At 37.5% G+C, this 23,760-nt stretch overlaps 1 protein-coding gene across 1 annotated transcript in view; it reads right to left on the bottom strand.

Annotated features, from left to right (window-relative positions):
* PFDN1 (prefoldin subunit 1) overlaps positions 1-23,760 on the bottom strand; it is a 63,056-nt gene that overhangs the window by 16,076 nt on the left and 23,220 nt on the right. The window contains exon 3 of the mRNA XM_082620609.1: positions 15,519-15,603. Coding sequence (XP_082476735.1) covers positions 15,519-15,603 — 85 coding nt within the window. The remainder of the gene's footprint in view (positions 1-15,518; positions 15,604-23,760) is intronic.

Below are 23,760 nucleotides of genomic sequence, written 5' to 3'. Positions count from 1 at the left end.
TGTGTTTGGAAAAAGCAACTATGGCTCAACTCCTTCTGCTCTGCCAGGATCTGCCTGCTTGCAGAAGGTACACACTTTCCTCATAAGTTTGACAGATACACTCTGTCTGCCTCTGCAGAGACAGACCTGTGGCTGTCCCACACTTCCAAAGATTTGCTGGGTAGCTACATCTAAATCTGTATGCTTAATTCTGGATCAGTATTAGAAACCACTATTACTGCTGCACACCTAAGCCACATCCTTCAACCTAAGCTTTATCAGTTATAAACATAAAATACATTTAAAATTTTCATATAGGTTTGCCTTTCAGTTGATTCCATACTTAAGCAGGAAATAAAAGGGTTATTTATTGTCCCTATCCATCAACCCTGCTGTTGTTGCTGTTTTACAGAAGAGTATATTTAGGCTTGGAGACACTAAGTAATTTACCCAAGGTGGTAGTATGTGGCAGAGTCAGAGTTCAAATTCATATTCAATTCCAGAGTTCACATTCTTTTTTTTTCTTTTTTTTTTTTGCGGTACGCGGGCCTCTCACTGTTGTGGCCTCTCCCGTTGCGGAGCACAGGCTCCGGACACGCAGGCCCAGTGGCCATGGCTCACGGGCCTAGCCGCTCCGCGGCATGTGGGATCTTCCCAGACCGGGGCATGAACCCGTGTCCCCTGCATCAGCAGGCGGACTCTCAACCACTGCGCCACCAGGGAAGCCCCAGAGTTCATATTCTTAATAATTATGCCAAGGCATTATGCTATGCATATCAGGGCAAAGAAAAGCAGTACCAATTACTTGCTAAGAGTTTGTAAGATGAACTCAAAAAATATTCTAAAGGTTGAAGCTTTTCTTAGTATATACTGAAAGAGGGTAGGAAAGTATATGTTTGTATATGCATATGTGTGAGTGTATACAAGGAACCGTGAAAAGTACGAGTTACTATAAAATTCTTTTAGGGAACTTTTAACCTTCAACTCTAGTAGGCATGTTTGCTTCCACCCATTAAGTACCCCCTCCCTCAAATTTTACTCAAGAAACCACAGATACACAGCAGGGTTTCTAATCTCCTGTGCTTTAAATGAACTATGTTGAACTACTCCCTGCAGTGTAGTTCCCCCAGACAGCATGCTCAGCTCTGACATTAACTTGATGTCAGTCTCTACATTCTGCAATCCCTCCTCAGGGAAAGCAAACCTTCCCTCAGCAGACCAGGCCTGCCTAGCTCCAGGTCAGTGCTAATAAGAGAAAGCCACAAAGCACTTGAAACTTAGGTCTAACTGAGCTGACAGCCTTTGCTATCAACACAAAACCAAGGGCCTGCACAGCCTCCTAACCATGGAGGAAGTTGGTCCCATCCCTTCAGCTTGGCCCCTTCACAGCAGAGGCTTGCCCGTGTGGGTGTTCACTCAGTTCTCTGGACTCACACTGCACACTATCCACACCTCTGTAAAGAGCCTTTACATCCTGCTGCAGTGCCCCTGGCTCAGTCTGTGAACCTTGTTTATACTTCCTGTACCTACCTTTTCTCCTTCATTGATCTAATCCAGTCCTATGACTTTAAATGCCACCTCTAAACTGACAATTTATAGACAATTCTCAATCTTATTTCATTAGCCTGGAGATCCGGATTCATATTTCCAACTGTTTATTCAACATCTCTACTTGGGTATCTAATAGCACCTCAAAGATAACAAGACCCAAACCAAACTTTCAATTTGCATTTAAAATTACTTTTGAGGGCTTCCCTGGTGGCACAGTGGTTGAGAGTCTGCCTGCCGATGCAGGGGATACGGGTTCGTGCCCCAGTCCGGGAAGATCCCACATGCCGCGGAGCAGCTGGGCACGTGAGCCATGGCTGCTGAGCCTGTGTGTCCAGAGCCTGTGCTCTGCAACGGGAGAGGCCACAGCAGTGAGAGGCCCGCGTACCACAAAAAAAATAAATAAAAATAAAAATAAATAAAATAAAATAAAATTACTTTTGAGGGCTTCCCTGGTGGCACAGTGGTTGAGAGTCCACCTGCTGATGCAGGGGACACGGGTTCGTGCCCCCGTCCGGGAAGATCCCACATGCCGCAGAGCGGCTAGGCCTGTGAGCCATGGCCACTGAGCCTGCGCGTCCGGAGCCTGTGCTCCGCAATGGGAGAGGCCACAACAGTGAGAGGCCCGCGTACCGCAAAAAAAAAAAAAAAATTACTTTTGAAACTTGAAAACTGATTAGAAAACACTGATCTATGAATTATCAATAGTACATATGTTCCCATAAACATTTGGAATCTCTGTGGAGCCCATCACACATGGAATGCTATGTGGAAACCACAGTGAATGAACAGCATTGCACTGGTAATAACTACTTGCCCAGAACAAGGAGTACTTATACAAAGTGAGTAGAAACAATGCTGATTTCATTCATTTTACCCTTGTTTCCCTTAGGCCTTTCCAGCCTCATTTCTCACTTTAACCCTTCATTCCACCACTCTACTTCCAGACTTCTGTCCATAGTATTTCTTTGATTTGAAATGCTCTCTCCTCTGCCCCAACCCTATGTAGCAAAATTCTAACTGATCTTCAAGGCCCAGCTAAAATGCCTCCTCTCTCATGAACCCATTCCAAATCTCTCCAACAGCTGAATGAAGGATATATGTGGGAGGAAGGAGGTATGATTCCTTCATAACAGGTTCAAAACTTTGAGTCCTCTCTTTCATCCCTACATCCAATTGTCTTAGCTCTACCTTAGAATATATCCAGATTCTGATCACCTCCACTGCCACCACCCTGGTGCAAGCCAACATCAATCTCTCACCTAGATATAATGCAACATCCTCCTAACAAGTCTCCTTCCTTCCACCCTTGCCCTACATAATCTATTCTCACCAAAGCAGCCAGAATGGTCCTTTTAAAATGTAAATCAGATCATGTCATTCCTCTGTTCAAAACCCTCCCCAAACTCCCAACTTCACACCATAATCCAAAATCCTTAATATGGCCTACAAAGCCCTATATAATCTATTCCCTGATACCTCTCTGATTTCACCTCCTACTATTCTTGATCACTCAGCTCCAGCTAAACTGGCCTCCTTGCTATTCTCCCAACTCATCAATTATGCTCTCACCCCCAGGTTTTTATACTTGCTATTCCCTCTGCTTGGAACCCTCTTCTCCCAGGTACACATAGCTTGCTCACTCCCTTCAGGTCTCTCTTCTCAAATATCACCTTATCAGAGAAACCTTCCCTGTCAACACTATATAAGACAGCTTATACACTCTCACCATTCTCTGTCTCTTTACCCTTTGTTGTTTTTCTTTTTAGCATTTATCAATTATATTATTTGTTTATTATCTTTCTCCACATCCCATTCTCCAGAATATAAGCTCCAGGCCACCAGGGCCTTTGCTAATTATGTCTTTGCCTATAATAGTGCATGGCACATAGTAAATACAATAGACTGTAGGTTCCTTAATGTATAAGATTGAAAGTAAGAACAAAAAGCCTCCATAGTTAGTCAAAACCCCAAAGTACTCTGTATAATCAAGACACCCAGCAAACATTTAATGATTTTTTTTTACATGCATACACTTCTTCTGGCCATTATTGGCCAGAGCCTCACATCATGAATCTTAGAATTGTTTAGTCCCCCCAAAGGAAGGAAAAATCAGTTGTAAGTGGAAAGTTCAGCCTCTGATATTGAAAGCATCAACCCTTAAAAATTAAGGCAAATGATATTTTACAATTCAGTTCAAAACTTGATCCATTTTAAGGCTTCAACTATAGTACCAGAAGCTCCTTCTTCCTCTTATGTTTTCTATCACCACCTATAGCTTGTTTCCCTCTCGTACCTTCTCTAAAGAGAGAAAGACACTAAGTTTGCATTAATGAAGGCTCTGAGTTTGAATCCCAAAAGTCCAGAAATGGAAAGTGACTTTTTTTTTTTTTTACAAATTTCTAGAGCCGATTAAACTCAACCACAAATGATATCCATCTTGAGCTACCTGTAAAGATTTTAAGTGCTGCCATGTATGTCATTCCACATGAATCACAAGACTTCATCATCTACATAGCATAGATATTGTTGAAGACTGTGCTCTAAATTATAATTTGAGACCCTTTAGTTCAGTTAAAATGATTATGTATTTCACTAAATTAGGGAATAAAGCAGGTTGGTGACTTAAAAAATGCCTACAAGTAATAAGCATTCCCAAAGCCTGCAGTGTCCAACTGCTCAATTTCCAAAGCTTTAGGTAAATACCAGGATCTTCATTAATACAGGCTTTCCCAAGATACTCCTTACCAAGAATCTCTAATAAAAGCAATCCATTTTTTCCTTTGGTGCTAAAGTGGCCAGGCTCAGACCAAAAAAAACAAAAAAACAAAAAACAACACCACCACCAAAAGAATTATACAAGGGATTTTTGGATAGGACTTACAGACACAAAAATCAATAAGCAACTTCAGAATATAAAAATCAGTAAATCTTCAGGTGAGTTGACACAATGTAGAACACCAGAAATATAACTGAAAATTTGCTCCCAGTTTTCACATACTCCACCGCTAGTAAATACATAGCAGAGGATAGGAAGGACATTTAAATCATCCCTTCAGTGATCTTCAACAGCTTTACAAACAAGTACTAGACTGCTATCTCCATTTTACAGAAAGTTATTTCTATTATTAGGAAGAAGTTAAGGTGCAGGGAAGTCAAGAGCCAAATCCACATAGAGGTTTATGCTGGTAATGGGGGTTAAAATTACATGCAGGTATACTGAAGTCACATGTGTGGTTAATTTTAACAAACAACCTGACTCTCTGGGAACACTGAGTTAGGGCAGAAGAGAGTACTAAATAGTTGTCTTTATTCTCACAATAACTCCTCCATTTTAACTACCATCTTCTCTGTCTCACCCTCTCTCACCAACTAACTGCATATTTCCACTGTCAAAAGCCACATTAAATTCGAGCAAAAGACCACAATCACCTAGTTAATCTCTAGTACAAGCACTGATTAGAGGATGCTCTTTGAGACCCCCAGCTCTGGCTCTCCACTATAAGTGGATGTGGGCACATGAGCCCTATGGGGTTTGGGAAAAGAGAGAGCTCAAACAATGTACTTGTCAGCACTTTAAACAAAAAACCCATTCAATTAGAATGGCACCATGTTCCTTTTGCCCTTTCTCCTTAGGAACTAAATTAAACAGATTACAGACAGTGGCAAGAGCTGGCCTTAGAACAGCCTCCCCCTTATTTGTTATTTTTAGCAATTTAGTCCGACAACGCCTGACAACTAAACATGCCTAGAATAGCTAAAGGGAGGGGGGATTATCAGATACTACCAGCAAAAAAACACCAGTCATCACTTCCTCCAACCCTAAGAAAGAATCATTTTCCATGTCTTTATAGCATCACAGAGTTTGAGCTTTTAGAGTCTCATATAAAAACACAGCACATATAAAACATCAGTGGAAACTGATAATGCTTCCTGACCTGGAGTATTGTTCCACCCTCATGTGTTTTCTTAAAAACAAAAGCAGAATAAAATGAACTAAATTGTTTTACAGAAAAGTTAGGAGTACAATGCATGTGTGTCCATTTTGGAAAAATTCCAGCACAAGATAAGTATGTACCCAAAGAATGGCCTCATGAATAGTGATGGAATTCAAATATTTTTATTATACTGGTGGCAGGTGAGAGATTTGTTTGAAAACAAGACAAAGTGAGGTGGGAGAAAATCATAATTAGCAAGACAGCATCAACCACAGACACTATTTTTAAATGAAATAATGTAAAAATTCTTTGAAAAATGAATAAAATGGTAAAATAAAAATGGTAAAGTCCTAAGCAGTATAACTATCTGCATCAGATTAACTAAAATTCATTAAAACCCATTTTATAAAATTTACCACTTATAATAAATGTCCATGTACACTCAGGGAATTTAATAATTTTTCAACATTTTCTGAATTTTTTTTGCCACTATTCTAAGTATCATGTATTTTACATGACACTATAGGATAAAGCACTACAAATGATAAAATGATGTCTCCCTGAGTATGTTACTTTATGCATGTGGAGCTAATAAGCTATTACACAGCTCTATCCAAAAGTATCTCTAAAACAGGTGATACTGAATACAAACTACCTTTAAGCCATCACACAAACACCTCTGTGATTTCAGTTATTTAAGCAACTACTACAAAGATATCAAACAAGATGTTGTCACCTCGTATTACATTTTAGCTGGCAAAGCTGTAGGCAGACAATTAGTTTTATTTTACCTGCAAAAATAGGATTACAATTAATAAATTAAGGTAATGACCTAAACAGGAAGGAAACTGGGGTTTTTTTGTTTTGGTTTGCCTCCCTCCATCTTTTCATTTTAAGGGGACAGTTTTGCTCCTAAAGTGGCAATTCAGAAAAAGACCAAGGTTATAATGATAAACTTAATAGAAGTGACCCTAGATATCTTCTAATCTAACCCTCTTGGTTTTACAGATGAGGACACTGAGGCTTAGAGTACAGCAAGGGCTAGAATCCAGAACTCCTAACTCAACAGAAGGTATTTAAATTAGGAATTTAGTATTTAAATTAGGAATTTAGGGTAATGAATGTTCTTCTATAAGTCTAATAGACTTTGAGATCTCTATTCATGGTTCAAATATCAGCGTGGATCTTGTTCTTTTGAGCTGATTACAGTGTGCTCATTAATACAGGTGTGACCTGTTCCACACTGAGTATTGAACAACTCATTTCTTCTGGCCAGCATCTATTACTTCAGATTAAAAGAGACCTGTCATATAAAGACTGATCAGAGTAAGAATCTAGGGTAAAGAAAAGTATACTGATTAACTTCACCTTACCATCTAGTTACAAGAGCAGGGAGGCATGCAATAACACAAAATAAATTTCAAATTCTAACTCATCAAAAGAAATAATTCACTAAGCAGCCTGAAAATGAATGGAGGAACTCTCAGGCATGGGAGGGTGGAGGCTAAGGACAAATATTTATGGTTAGACAAAGAAAAGTACAGACCATATAAAGCATACAGCAGCGAAGGCTGAGGTCAACAACCCTCTGAAGCATTCAAAGGGATAGTCTGGTGTGGTTACAGACAAGTGTTCCAAGGAGGGGAATCAGGCCACCCCCGGAGTGTATCCTAGAAGAAAATAATAACTGAATCAAGATGCAAAAGGCTGAATTCTGGACTAACTGGAATGCAAATCCTTTTGTAAATCTTAATCACAAAACGAAGACACACAGCAGTGAACAGATCAAATCAAAGGAGTGTGTGTGTAAAATATCTGTAATATGCATTTCACAGACAAATAAGAAAGGCTGTCTATAAAGCGCAAGTCTATCTGGACTGTTTTACATCTAAGTTCTTACCAGACCTGAAATATTTCTACTGAGGAAATGAAATATATCATAGATAGTTTACATTTGGGCAAATATTAGCACTTGAATTGTAACACATATATACTGACCAAGATATTGATAATATTGATAATAAACAATAAAGAATACTCAACCAAAAAAAGAGCATATATGGACTTACTCAGACTCATTCTTCTCTGAAAGTCACAGAGGAGGATCACACAGCTACATTAAGCCCTAAAACACCAGGACGTGGAGAATATATATAGTTCACTATAACTCTAGCCTTCCAACCATCAGGCTCTTTTAGACAAGTCTTAAATAACTAAAAACTATTTTAAAACAAACATCCTTTTTTATAAATGTTGAGAATACAAATGAACTCTATAAAGAGGTAAGTATTCATATGTGAAATCCCAACATATGGAACAATAAGAGAAACTCACCCAAGACTCCCAAAGTCAAAACAACATAGAAAAGAGATTAATTTACTAATCTTGTAATTATTATTATTATTATTTTTTTTGCGGTACGCGGGCCTCTCACTGTTGTGGCCTCTCCCGCTGCAGAGCACAGGCTTCAGACGCACAGGCTCAGTGGCCATGGCTCAGGGGCCCAGCCGCTCCGCAGCATGTGGGATCTTCCCAGACCGGGGCACGAACCCGTGTCCCCTGCATCGGCAGGCGGACTCTCAACCACTGTGCCACCAGGGAAGCCCTCTTGTAATTATTTAAAAAAAAATTTTTTTTTAAACACTCAGAGGTGCCTAGCTATCTGGTTACTACTGAAGGTGGGAAATCACCAAGCTAATTTTTAGAGTAGAGACATTTTATACTTTACTGCTCTCTAGTACTCAAACTCTCCTGGGTTGGAGTAGGAGATGTCTCTGAAAAATAGCTCTCCTCAGCAAGAGGCTAAGAAATAAACTGTGCAAATGCTCCATGAGAACATCTTGACTTCTTAAGGGTAAAAATGAGCTGTCTGGAAAGATAAATTGTGGTACAACTATACAATGGAATACATACAGCAATGAAAATGAACAAATCACAATCTCAACATGAATGTACTTCACAAACACAATGTTGAGGAAGAAGCGAAGCAAAGCAAAAAATATGGAGACGGAATTTGTTCATATAAAGTTCAAAAACTGTCTTGAGGGATATATACATAGGTAGTAAAACTATATTTTTTACTAAAGGAAATAATTATCCAAAAGTTAGGGTTACCTGAGGGAGGGGGAGAGCAGGCAGGAATGGAAGGGAGAAACAAAGGTAGGGGGCAGTGCTCTGGTGTCCTGCCAATTTTTGATTTCTTGGTTTGGATGATTGTAACAAATGTTTGCTTTATAATTATTGATTAAACTACATGTATTTTAACACATATTTCTGTAAATGCTATATTTCACTACAAAATAAATAAATGACTAATTTTTTTTGATGGATTCTAAACCTTGAGCTATGCAAGCAGATGAACCACTGGGTGTAATTCTTGTTTAATATATAAAATAAAAAACATTCTGCCACTGGCTTTGCTCTCACCTGCCCTTCTCTCTTCATTGAAAACACAAGTAAGAATCAGTGCTTATCACATAGTAGTGTCCACTTGACATCACGTCCAAAGAGGGTGTCCCATCATACACACAAAGGTACTAGCCCAGGGCTTCCCTGGTGGTGCAGTGGTTAAGAATCCGCCTGCCAATTCAGGGGACACGGGTTTGAGCCCTGGTCCGGGAAGATCCCACATGCCGTAGAGCAACTGAGCCCATGCGCCACAACTACTGAGCCTGCGCTCTAGAGCCCGCGAGCCACAACTACTGAGCCCTCGTGCCACAACTACTGAAGCCCGCACGCCTAGAGTCTGTGCTCTACAACAAGAGAAGCCACCACAATGAGAAGCCCGTGCTCCGCAACAAAGAGTAGTCCCCGCTTGCCGCAACCAGAGAAAGCCCGCGTGCAGCAATGAAGACCCAATGCAGCCAAAATAGATAAATAAATTTTAAAAAAAATTTAAAAAAGGTACCAGCCCAAAAGTGAGGTACTTAGGGCAAAAACTGGACATCCATCCAAGTGCCTACCAGTGCCTACCCATGCTATGGAAAAAATGATCCTCATTAGGCAGAGTAAAATCTCCTCAATCATGGAAACTCCAAAACATTTTCTCATCAGAGTCTCAGAACTCAGCCAACTGCAGAGTGTCACAGGCACCTCCTAACCAGTTTTCTTGCCACTAGTCTTCCTACTTGTTTCAGGAACTACCGTCTGACCATAATAGCCATTTTTGTGGAAGAGTCAGAACTTTCACAGTTTCTTAGATTTTACTTATAGCATGGGCTGGAGGGCTATTTCACAACCCTGGGATTGTAACATTCTGCGTCAGAAGTGGCATTATGTAGGCCAGAATGTCCTGGTTTCCTTATTCTTATTTTTATTGTGTCATTGCTGAGCTAACCAGGGTGGTGGAAGGGGTTGTAACCACGTCAGAGAAAGAGGGGAAGGAAAGTGGTCAACCAGTATTTGCGTGTGCCTAAAATATAATGGGGATTTTAAACTGAAGGCAGATGAGCCTGAAGCAGTAATTCAATGAGAGAGAACATAGGAGAATAGTGGTCAAAATGTGTTCAAATATACCACCGAAAGCTTATCTCAAGGATTCCAAATACTTCAGATTCAAAAGGCAAGACATCAAAAATTCAGCTCTAGCTCATCTGAATGCTGAATCTAAGTTTTTGCAACTGCAAAGTAAGTCCACAAGTAATTATTTTCTTTTTACCTCTAAAAAAGTGAGCAAAAATATAGGATGTATTTTTCACTCTTTAGAAGATACATATCTCTTCAATCTATCAATAAGGTTTTAACTCAACTTTACCTAAAGTTGAATTTTCTTAAAAAAACCCTATACTTTCTTTTTGTAGCAATGCTGTACATTTCAAAAAGAATATTATTTTTACAAAGACAGATGAGACTCATGAAGTCCTAATTCCAAATCCCAATTATACTCATGTCATTTTTAAAAAGTACAATTTTGCATTTTCTAACATATACTGTATTACGTATTATATACTCAGCCATCTTCTTTAAAATTATTCATTATCAGTATTTTTTTTAAATGAAGAATTCCCTCAATGACGTAAATAACATGGTTACTCTATCATACTAAAGCTGTCATTTTATTTCAATCGGATTAGCATCATTGGTCTGCTAATTGCCATTAGGAGAAATGGTGACATTCCCTCCCAGAACCTGATCAACCATCTTTATAAAGGGAAGATAAAAATCTATGTAACACTATCACATTATGAGTCTGTTATGAAAACACTTCCTAATCAAACCCAGGAAAGTGATTACGGCCTGAAGAACCCAACATAGGGGTATTAAAATGTAAAATATGGAATTTTAAGAAGAAAAAGACAGACTATCTTCCCAAGGTTAAGATGGTACTTGTCTTTACCCTTCTAGTATGTAATATAACTCCCTATCAAGAAGACATGAGAGGGCTTCCCTGGTGGCACAGTGGTTGAGAATCTGCCTGCCGATGCAGGGGATACGGGTTCGAGCCCTGGTCTGGGAAGATCCCACAAGCCGCGGAGCAACTGGGCCCGTGAGCCACAACTACTGAGCCTGCGCGTCTGGAGCCTGTGCTCCGCAACAAGAGAGGCCGCGACAGTGAGAGGCCCGTGCACCGCGATGATGAGTGGTCCCCGCTCACTGCAACTAGAGAGAAAGCCCGCGCACAGAAATGAAGACCCAACACAGCCAAAAATAAAATAAATAAGTAAATAATAATTAAAAATGAATATCTGCTAAAAAAAAAAAAAAGAAAGCTGAATCCTTTAAAAAAAAAAAAAAAAAAAAAAAAGAAGACATGAGGGCAGAGACTTCCCTGGCGGTCCAGTGGCTAAGACTCCATGCTTCCACTGCAGGAGGAGTAGGTTCGATCCCTCGTCGGGGAACTAACACCCCGCATGATGCACCACGTGGCCCCCAAAAAAGAGGACATGACAGCAGCATTACAGTACCCCCACCTCTGCTCCATAAGAAGAAAAGGGCCAGCAAGTGAGACACCAGGCTGGTTGACAATGTAGACCCAGCATACTGCAGTTATCAAAAGCTAAACAAATTCTAGGTTTAGTAGGACTGGGGAAAAAAATCTGGAGAGGGCAAACATAAACAGTAAGAATGGAGGTGGATAAAAGGGAGTCTAGAAAATACTAATGAAGATGGGCTCTCAGATCAGACTAGCACCTATATTATGTCATGGAAAAGACTGATCCATAGCATCATTTATATAGACTGTTGGTAGGGGGTGGGTAGGCACACACAGTGGGGCTGAGTTAATAGCTCTGGTCAAAAACTAGAACTTTGTACCCAAACCAAAAAGCTTACTTCATCAGAGATGAAAATGTGCTAAATTAAACAGCCTGGCCTTTGTCTGCAGAGTTATGTATAAATTATGCCTCTTCAATTTAATTGTAAGGTATCTGAGGGTAGAAACTAATAATGATAATGATAATTAAATAAGATGAAATAGGCTGGACTGACAAGAAATACTAGGGCCCAGAAGAAGAGACTGTATATTTGAAAGGCAGAGTAATAACTGGGAGGCCTTGGGAAAAACTATTTAGAGCTCTGAATCTGCATCAAGCTTCCCAAGTAATAGGAAACCATATTTGTAATTACTTCAACTGATGATAGTTTATATGCCCAAATCCTCACACTGTGCTATGAAACTAGTAGAATAATTAGAACAAGGGAAAAGCACTTAATTTAACACTGAGAAATCAGAAAATGCTTCTCAGAAGAAGCAGCCCTAAACTAAGATCTTAAGGATTAACAGAGCTGGTAAGAGCAGAAGGAGGAAGTTCCCAGGTGGAGAGAATTACTTTTGCAAAGACCTAGTAGAAACAAAGAAAACTCAGCAAGTTCTAAAAACAAAATATTTCTGCATGTCTGGAGCATACAGTGTAAGAGAAGGAAGAGGATATGAGGGACATGAGAGAAAGAAACAGGAGTCATTTCATAAACAGCCTTGAAGGTATGTTAAAAAGCTTGAATGTTACCCTAAGAACAATGATGGGGTTTACACAGAGGAACAATTCGACAGATTTAACATTTTAGAAGGTCATTCTAGCTTCAATATGTTAAAAGGATTAGAAGAGAGAAAGTTGGAGGTGGAAAAACCAGTTAAGATGCTACTGCAGATGATAGAAGCAGCTGGTTTAAAGGTGAGAAAAAAATTCCAGAGGGAAATACCATTTAAAAGAGAAAACAGTGAAGAAGTAATATTCAGAGATAGTAAGAAGTTTCCAGAATTGATGAGTCACTAATCCTCAAACTCAGAAAACCCAACTTAACCCAGATATGATTAAGAAAAAAAGCAAAAAGACTAAATCCCCACCTAAACATATACCAGAGAAACTACAAAGCATGAAAGACGACAAAACAATATTAAAAGTAGCCACAGAGAAAAGACAAAGGAACAAAATTCAGACTGATAACTTCTCAACAGCAACAATGGAAGACAGAAGTCAATGGAATGCTATCTTTAAAAGAGCTGAGAAATTCCTAAACATATAAAGCAAAATGAAACATATCATCTCAACTATGCATACAGTAATAATGAGCATTTACAGCACCCAGATAGTAGTTTCTAAATACCATTGCCCACTAAACTGAAAGACTAAGGAGAAATTAATAAATATCATCAGAGAGAGATTTGACACATCTCTCATAACTAACTGAATAAGGAGGAAAAAAAATCAGTAAGAAACAGAAAATCTGAACACTGGAACTAACAATGTATGTGTGCATGCATGCACATGTGGGTCTGTGCACATGTGTATACATTTCAGGCTGAAGTAACAAAATTATAAAGGTATGGCAGTCAAAAAGTATAGGATTGCTTCAGGGAAGAGAAGAGTGTGTGTAGTGGGTGATACCATTAAAAATACAGGTTAGGGCAGTATTGGAGAGAACACTAAATGCAGAGGCAGGGATCATGCAATAATTGAATGTTGAGGTAATAAGGAAACCATGATGGTAGGATAAATGGAAAACAAGAAACTGAATATAAACTAGATTTACATTACTAAAATGGAAAGGTAAATTGTCAAATGATGAAAAACATTATATACAGCGTAATCTCTCTTTACTTAAAAAAAGTGTGTATATGTGTGTATGAACTTGTTTATAAAATAAAGTTTTATAAAGTGTAATGATACACATCAAACCATAAAAGTGACATTTTGAGGGTATGCAGAAAGAGGAGAAAGTCATTATTTTTGTTTAATCATGTTTTATTTTTTGACTGTTTTTCTTTTTTATAGTATACTTAATTATTTTTATAATATAAATAGTATATAGATGAAAGATTAAAAACAAAAAACACAAAATAACTTCCTAGGGTAGAGGCTATAGTTTAACTCTGCTAGTTTTTTGTAGCTGTTAATTAGCATTTCAAATACCAACAAGCTAGCTAATCTACTTCTGTTACCTGACAGATATCAGGATACTCTTACCAGTATTTGAGAGACTCCGTGAAAGGAAACTTTTGGAAAATGAATTTCCTAATATTCATCAGAAATGAACAGTATGCTAAACTCATCATCTGTGGCAATTTTACCTTGATGATTTTTTTAAATTATAAAAGTTAACACAGGGAGATGCAAGAGGGAGGAGATATGGGGATATATGTATAGCTGATTCACTTTTTTATACAGCAGAAACACACCATTGTAAAGCAATTATACTCCAATAAAGATGTTAAAAAAAAAAGTTAACACATACTTGTTACAATTTATCCAACACAGAGGTTATAAGAAAAAAACAATTTCATCCCCATGTCCCATCTAATTTCTTTAGGGTAACCAGTGTTAATTTAATATATATACCTACAAATCATTTTCAATGTTCATATACAGATCTTGGTTTTTGTTTGTTTCCATAAAAAGAATTATTTACATGTTACTTTGCATCTTGCTACTTATTCATCAGGACAATTTTTAGATATATTTACCAACAAGTGCAAAAACACACTTTTTTTGGTAAACTGCATGAAATAGTTTCGTTCAGTTTTTTTAAGATACTTTTGTTTGGAAAACTCAATCTAGAAGAGTTGGGCTGACAAAAATGATAAAATAGGATATAATAACAACCTGGTTACTACAGGATAAGTTTTCTTTTTTGTTTGTTTGTTTGCTTACTTGTTTTGTTGTACAATACATTTTCTGAGCTACAAAGCCACTATCAAGTTTGTTTAAATTCTCATTGGTAGTCAAACAAAAATAAGCCTAAGTACCTAAGATACAACATGCTGCCCCAGCCATGCCAAGTCAGTGTCCCTGAGAAATCCCCTGAAGGCTACAGGGGGTGTCTCACCAATTCAGCAGAGGGCTGAGTCAGATTCTGAACCACTGCCTCAAATAGTATTCAAAGAAATTAGATAAAGTGACCTATGAAGTCACTGTATCCACCCCCATCTCAGGAAATCTTGGTCCCAAAAAATAATAACCAGTTTTTTGTCCTGTCCAACTTTTACTATATACAGGATAGACCATTCACCAAAGCCCAAGAAGACTATTTCATCTGAGGTTTTAATGTATAAGGAAATGGTAATAATAAACTCCAATTTTCCAAAGATTTACTAAATTATTACTCTTACCTATCAATCTTTTTCCCTAGCTTAAAAAAAAAAAATTGTTTTCCTCACTGGAGCACTACCCTTCGGATAGTTAATTAGTTATAGCTTACTACTCAGTCCTTGTCTAGCATTACAATGTGTGAAAGAGTCATATAACTAGACCCTTTGACTACTATTATCATTACCTATTCTCATGCCCATCCACCACAACATACGGTGTTTAAATATACACTGGGCTTTTATTTTATTTTTAAAGAATAGACATGTTCACTTAAAGGCAATGGAAGAAATACTTTCAGGTTAAGAGTATCCTATCTTCTCCAAAACTCCCTAAGGTTTCAAGAGATTAGTCTTTTTTCTGGTCTATACACTGCCGTAAAAAGACTGCTTCATAGCTCTAGCACAATTAGAAAAAATGAAAACAATGTGACATGACCTTGGCAGGCATACATTTTCATTTAATGACACGATAATTACTTTTTTCCTAAAAGTCGACTACGACTATCAGTATTCAGTCAAAACTTACTTACTTCCAATTCTTTAATTTTTTCTTCCGCTATCTTCTGTTTCTCTAACAGCTGATTATGAATTGCCTCCTTGGATTGAAGAATAAACCTACAAAGCACAAAAAAGTTGAAGATTAAGCCACTTGACTACTATGTTCATCAAAATCAACAACTATATGCCACAAATATTAAACTAAGAAAACTAGAAGGATGATCTCCAATTGAGAACAAATAAAATGTATTACTATGTTATGACAAACTCAGGAAACCTCCACAGGTTGAAGCTTTCTTGGCTGAGAAGGAATAAAAGCTTAAAAGTAAATTGTGCCTTCTGGTCTTAAGAAGGGAATCGGGCTTCAAGTATATTCATAGACAAAAGAAAAAAAAACATAAAGGGATAAAAATCTACTATAGGCGAGAAGAAAAGTTAACAAACAATAAAAATCCCCCATAACTTTAAATTTTCAGTTTCCTGTATCAACTTTTATCTAGATATCTTTCAAACAATATTTGTAAATTACAGCTCCTCCTCCAACCTTTAAAAAAAAATTTTGTAACAGCAGTAACTCATGACCTTTTAAAGTCACAATCAAGTACTGTGTTAGGATCAATGCATTAGTGTTTATATGAGTTCCTCACACAAAAAGTGCTGTATAAGGCCCAGTATCTTTTATTATTATATCCAGAGTGTGTAATACCTCTGAAAAGCTCAAAATGCACAAGTGGAAATTTTCAACTTTTTCCATTTTACATTCAGGCACATTATTTACAATTGATGAGGGTGGAAATATGGGGAAACTTTAAAAGTTAATACTGAATCTGTTTTGTGACTTTAGGTTCATAATTCTTGCTGTGGGCAAAGGAAGAGCAAACTATTTTATAGTCAAAAGCAAGTAAATTGAAATATTTCCCTTCCACTGGAAGCAAGGGAAAATCTCAATTACTCAAATCTCTTTCAGGACTGTCCAACTGGGTTATAACAGATTCCAAAAAAGACCAACAACAAAAAATACAATTAATTAAGCAGACTGTTTCTTCTCTTTGAACATAACTTAAGAGTTTAGCAAAAAACTAAACTTCATCTCTTAACAAAAAAGCCAAACAAGAAACATATAAATTTAGCAATATGTGGTTTTCTCTACCATCTTCACAAAAACAACACTGTGTCTAGGTAGGTTCTTACCATTAGGGTATGTTATTATAGATAAAAACAACAAAAAGGGCAAGTAGCTTTGCCCAGACACCTGGGAGGAAACTATTTTTCTCTCCTCTTCATGAATACACCTTGGCGTACACATTATACAGTCTGGTGAACCTCTCTCTCTCTTTTTTTCCCCTTAATTTATTTAATTTATTTATTTTTGGCTGCATTGAGTCTTCGTTGCTGTGTGCGGGCTTTCTCTAGTTGCGGCAAGCAGGGGCTACTCTTCGTTGCAGTGCGTGGGCCTCTCATTGCAGTGGCTTCTCTTGTTTGGAGCACGGGCTCTAGGCACGCGTGCTTCAGTAGTTGTGGCTCACAGGATCTAGAGCGCAGGCTCAGTAGTTGTGGCGCACGGGCTTAGTTGCTTTGCAGCATGTGGGATCTTCCCAGACCAGGGCTCAAACCCGTGTCCCCTGCACTGGCAGGTGGATTCTTAAACACTGCACCACCAGGGAAGCCCCTGGTGAACTTCTCTTTCACTCCACAAATTATTAAGCATGTGTCCTGACATGGACAGTCCAGATAATTTAATAGATGATCCCAGTCTTCAGTACTAACTTGATCCTTTGCAAAAATCTTACTCACACATTTAATGCTAAGACAGACCACATTCATGCAAAATAAGGATTACTACATAACCTTTTGTGTCCAAAATATTCTTATTATTAGTCCAAGAGATAGGTGTTATTTCTGATAAGACTATGGTTTACAGAATATTTTTCTCAGAATTATTTAGTGTAGTATTTAAGGAGAAGAGTTGTTTTGAACTGTAATAAGTCTCAGTGACACCATATAAAAAGTATTATAAATCTAGGCCCAAGAGTCACCAAACTATGTCATTACATGCACGATTTTACTAACAAAGCCTTTCGGCCATGGAAATAATTTTCAGAGTAAAATATACATTTTTAAATAGCACTGATTGCTGGCCAGTGAATAGTATTCTCAAATAATAGGTCGTCAGACATTATCTTTATTAGTGTCTGGGAAATTTTCAAAGTTAAGATTAGAGGTCAAGTCATTACTTATGTGGTCTTTAAAAATAAAGTATCTGAACAGATACTAAATCCCTTGAGCAGAAAATAAAATTACTAGAAAGCAAGAACACTCAACAACAAAAACATGTTTTTCTATGGCCACACACCCTTGAGGTATCTATATTGAACTGTGCCAACTTCAAAGGCCAGAGAGATGTCATCGAAGCTGGCCAATCTACAAGCCTGAGGACATCTCAGCCATGAGAGTTTTAAACAAGGATGAGTATGGAGTAAATTCAAATGTCCATCTCAAAGAATAATTACATAGACAAAATTCAAACCAAAAAAAATTACAGAAAATTTAGTCCTCAATTTTTAAAATGCCAAAGATACATTGTATGAGGATTGGAAAGAGCCCCCAGAAACACTTGGATTTCTGGAAAAAGTCTTTAGAAAACACTTTTTCTAGTGTTAAAAGACAATGAATTCTCAGGCGTTATTTTGAAGATAAAGGATATATCATGATAATGTAATTATGAGTGGTATATGATAAATAAGTATTATGTACACTACTTCTCAAAGTAGAGACTCTCACAGACATCCTGCCTGATAGTTTATGGAAAGCCAAATGGTAGACAAAGGATTCCACAGCTCAGAATGCCACAAAGGAAAAATAAAGCATGAAATGAAAAATTATTTTCATATAACAAATGATATGCACATTAATATGCTTATTAATACTCAGCATCATATAATCTACAATAGTCACTGCTTTGTATTGATAAAAGGCCTCTACATTGGAAATCAATGCCATGTGACTCTGCACTGTAAACTATCAAGGATATGTAGTCTGCTGATTCATTTCCTCATTTATTTGTAATTATGCCATCTGAAAAACATAATTTATGATGGCTTTGGGTTTTCTTTATTTGAGAAACATCAGAAGCTGTGTTCTGAACTGTCCTGCAGGTTGATACATAACTTCTATTTTCTAATGATTCAGCATATATCAAAAGTGTTGTTCACCTGCAAAAACACAATCTAGGATCAGTGGCAACGCTGTTTTTGGGTACACTTCCAAAGTATGGTAACCCGAACATAGATTATTCAGAAACAACAATGTGCTTATGATAATGCATTTTGTTTGGGTACGAAATTTTTTAGAATATGAAAACATATTCTAGTGGCATGTAAAGAATCCTCAAATTAAGCAGCACACAAGAGGCTAGATAAAAATGATCATATCTTGCTCCTTTGCCTCATTCAGCTGGTGATGAAAACTACTTGCATGTGTGCACAAAGATCCACATGCAAAAAAATTTTTTACTTCATAATTTTTTAGCAAAACAAAAACCTAAATCCCTTTGTAAACAAGCAATTAAAATTTATGCTACATCCATATTGTGAAAGGTTGAGTAAGACTTCTATTATTGGCATTATGCAGAGTAGACATCCAGAACAATGCAAAAAAATTTTTTTTTCTTTAACGTTTTGCTGAGCAACCACAAATTAAAGATTTCACAGTGTGGAGAAAAGGGAACCCTCGTGCACTGTTGGTGGGGATGTAAATTGGTGCAGCCACTATGGAAAAGTATACAGATTCCTCAAAAAATTAAAAATAGGGCTTCCCTGGTGGCGCAGTGGTTGAGAGTCCACCTGCCAATGCAGGGGACACGGGTTCATGCCCCGGTCCAGGAGGATCCCACATGTCACGGAGCGGCTGGGCCCGTGGGCCATGGCCGCTGAGCCTGCGCGTCCAGAGCCTGTGCTCCATAACAGGAGAGGCCACAACAGTGAGAGGGCCACATACCACAAAAAAAATAAAATAAAAAATAAAAACAAAAACAAATTAACAAATGCAGCAAAAATGAAACAGTTATAGATACAGAGAGCGAACAGGTGGTTGCCAGAGTGGAGGGGGGTAAGGAGAAGAAAGAAATAGGTGAGGGAGATTAAGAGGTACAAACTTCCAGTTGCAAAATAAATGAGTCAAGGGTATAAAATGTACAGTGTGGGGGATATATTCAATAACTATGTAATATCTTTGTATAGTGACAAATTGTAACTAGACTTACATGGTGATCATTTTGAAATACATTTTCAAATACACTTCTATACATTTTGAAATGTACTAAAATACTAAATCACTATGCTATATAACAGGAAGTAATATAGTATTGTAGGTCAATTACACTTCAAACACAAACACACAAACCAACTCACAGAAAAAGAGATCAGATTTGTGGTTACCATAGGCAGGGGGTGAGGGAAGAGGAATTGGATAAAGGCAGTCAAAAGGTACAAACTTCCACTAAGACAAATAAGTACTAGGGATGTAATATAAAACATGGTAAGTAAAATTGCCACTGCTGTATGTTACATATGAAGTTGTAGAGTAAATCCTAAGACTTCTCATCACAAGGAAAAAAATATTTTTTTCTATTCTTTAACTGTGTATCTATACGACATGATGAATGTTCACTGAACTTATGTGACAAACATTTCATAATGTATGCACGTCAAATCATTATGCTGTGCACCTTAAACTTACACAGTGCTGTTTGTCAATTACATCTCAATAAAACTGGAAGAAAAAAAAAAGATTCTACAGGGGCCAAAATGAAGTGAAATCAGAAATTGTGGAAGGTAAGAAAGCAATAAATTGGTTTTCACCATGAGAGATTCTGCTGAATCCTAGAGACCTTCAGTATCCAAACTGGCACAGACACAGGAGATAAAACCTAGGCACCATCCAAAGTGACGATGTTATTAAGAGAATCCTCAATTAAAGGGTTCCACCTTCAGTCTAACAGTGAAAATGAAAACAACAACAACAACAACTTGTCTCTCAGTACGGTAAAATTAACTTGTCTATCTATACCCTGGTAGTAAGCAAAATGAAAAAACAAAAATGTCCCCTAAGAATTTGTAACCATAAGGTGACTTCCTTATGGGTTGTGGTCCAAATTCAACCTATTAGGGAATTCCCCAGGGGTTCACTGGTTAGGACTCCACACTTTCACTGCCAATGGCACGAGTTCAATCCCTGGTTGGGGAACTAAGATACTGCAAGCCACACAGCACTGCCAAAAAAAACATAAAAATAATTTTTAAAATAAAAATTCAACCTATTTTATGGTCTAGAAAATCTCAAGCACAGAATTTCATTTACAGTGTTCCTAATTACATACATGGCAAAGGTCAAGTAAACCTGAAGATGGGTTAATAAAAATTAATCAAACTAAAACACAAAGAGAAAAAAAGGTGTAAAAACCAATAAAACAAACAAAACAAAAACAGGATACAGCGGGCAAGACATAAGAGACAATATTAAGTTGTCTAACATATGTGTAATTAGAGATTCAGAACAAGAAGAAAAAAATTGGAGAAACATTCGAAGAGACAATGGACAAGAATTTTCTAAAACAAATGAAAAAAAGAAGCCAAATCACAGTTCCAAGACACTCAGAAAAACCCAGACAAAAATAAATACAACAAAACAAAACTAGATGTAACATAACCAAATTACTGAAAACTAAAACTAAAAAGAAAATCTTGAAGGCAGCCAGAAAATGACACACAGCATTAAGAGAAACAACGATAAGAGTTACATCAAACTTCTTGTCACAAACTATGCAAGGAAGACAATGGAATGACATTTTCAAAATACTGACAGACAAAAGCTATTAACTAGCATTACATACACAGTGAACATATACTTCAAAAATGAAGGAGAAATTCACACAAAAGCTGAGAGAATTTATTCTAGCAAACATATATAAGAAATTTTAAAGGTAGTTGTTCCAGCGGAAGGAGTTTGATAACTATGGCAACTTATAAAGAAATGAAAAGCACTGGAAATAGTATAAATCAAGATAAATATAAAAGACATGTTTTTCTCATTGCTAATCATTTTAAAAGATAGTTGGGACTTCCCTGGTGGCACAGTGGTTAAGAATCTGCCTGCCAATGCAGGGGACATGGGTTTGATCTCTGGTCCGGGAAGATCCCACATGCCGCAGAGCAACTAAACCTGTGCGCCACAACTACTGAGCCTGCACTCTAGAGCCCACGAGCCACAACTACTGAGCCTGCGTGCTGCAACTACTGAAGCCCACGAGCCTAGAGCCCGTGCTCCGCAACAACAGAAATCTGCGCACCGCAACAGAGTAGCCCGCACTCGCCACAACCAGAGAAAGCCCAAATGCATCAACGAAGACCCAATGCAGCCCAAAATTAAATAAATTTAAAAATAAGTAAACAAAAAAATAAAAGATAGTTGACTGTCTAAAGCATGGGTTGGCAAACTGGCTTGCAGGCTCAATCGGTCACACTCATTTGTTTGTAGAATGTCTATGGCTGCTTTCTCCCAACAATGGCAGAGTTAAGAGAGCTCTGACAGAGATCATATGGCCAGCAAAGCCAAAAATATTTACTATATGTCCCGTTAAAAAACAAGCTTGGGCTTCCCTAGTGGCGCAGTGGTCCCCTGCCGATGCAGGGGACACGGGTTCGTGCCCCGGTCCAGGAAGATCCCACATGCCGCAGAGTAGCTGGGCCCGTGAGCCATGGCTGCTGAGCCTGCGCGTCCGGAGCCTGTGCTAAGCAACGGGAGAGGCCACAACAGTGAGAGGCCCGTGTACCGCACACACACACACAAAAAGCTAGCCAATTCATGATCTAAAGCAAAATAGTAACAATATACTGTGGATTTCAGTACATACGTAAAATATATAACAATAAATAAGAAGAATGTAGAGATGTGAAATTAATAAGATGAAACGGTAATATTATTTAAAAGTACATTACAATAAACTAAAGACATTGCAAAAAATAAGATAATCACTAAATAAAAAAACTTTTTACTAAGGATTAATAAGCCAAAAGTAAAGATAAAATAGGATCATAAAACATAATTAATCTAAAAGAAGGCAGAAAAAGAGAGAATGGAATAAAGAACAGATGAGAAAAAGAAAGCAAGCAGCAAAGTGGTAGATCTAAATCCAATTATAGCATTAATTACCAGAAATGTAAATGATCTAAAGACCCCAATTGAAAGGCAAAGATTGTCAGATTGAATTTAAAAGCATGACCCAACTACACGCAATCACAAGAAATCCACTTTAAATAAAAAGACATAGATAGGTTCCAAGTAAAAGCAAGACCACACCCACAAGGGTGGCAATAATCAAAAAGACAGATAATAACAAGTGTTGGAGAGCATATGGAGAAGTTGGAACCCTCATTGGTGGTGGATACATAAAATGGTACAGCTACTGTGGGTAACATTCTGGCAGTTCCTCAAAAGGTTAAACATCGAGTTACCCTTCAGCAATTCTACTCCTAGAAATATAACTAAGAAAAATGAATACACACACACACGCACAAAAACCTGACTGTAAGTGTTCAAAGCCGATTATTCATGATATCCAAAAAGTGGAAACAATTCAAATGCACATCAACTGATAAATGAATTTAAAAAAATGTGGTATAGCCATACAAAGAAATATTATTTGGCAATAAAAAGGAATGAAGTACTGATACATGCTACAACATGGAGTAACCTTTAACACATAATGCTAAGAAGACAGACACACTCACATACTATATAACTGTATGATTCTATTTACATAAAATGTCCAGAAAAGGCAAGTCTATACAGACAGAATGATTAGTGGTTGCCTAGGGCCAGGGGAAGGGGATATTATGGAATAACTGCTAATGGGTTTAAGGACACTTTTTGCAGCGATAAATATTGTTCTGAAATTAGATAGTGGTGATGACTACACAATTTCATAAATATTCTAAAAACCACTAAATTGTATACTTTAAAACAATTAAAAGAGTGAATTTTGTTATATTAATTTTATCTTAAAAAATAGCCAAAAGATTTAAACAGACATTTCATCAAAGAAGAGATAACAATCACAAACAAGAAATGCTAAACACCATTAGTGATTAGAGAAATGCAAATTAAGCCCACAAGGAGATTACCATTACACAGTTATTAGAATGGCTAGAATTAAACCAAAAAATAAAGGCAACACCAAGTGCTGGTGAAAATGAAAGCAACTGCATCTCTCATACA

This window comes from Mesoplodon mirus (genome assembly GCF_964341445.2).
Source record: "Mesoplodon mirus genome assembly, chromosome: 5".
Classification (NCBI taxonomy): Eukaryota; Metazoa; Chordata; class Mammalia; order Artiodactyla; family Ziphiidae; genus Mesoplodon; species Mesoplodon mirus.
Note: the sequence above shows the minus strand (reverse complement) of the source record. Positions and strands in the feature narration are given on the sequence as shown.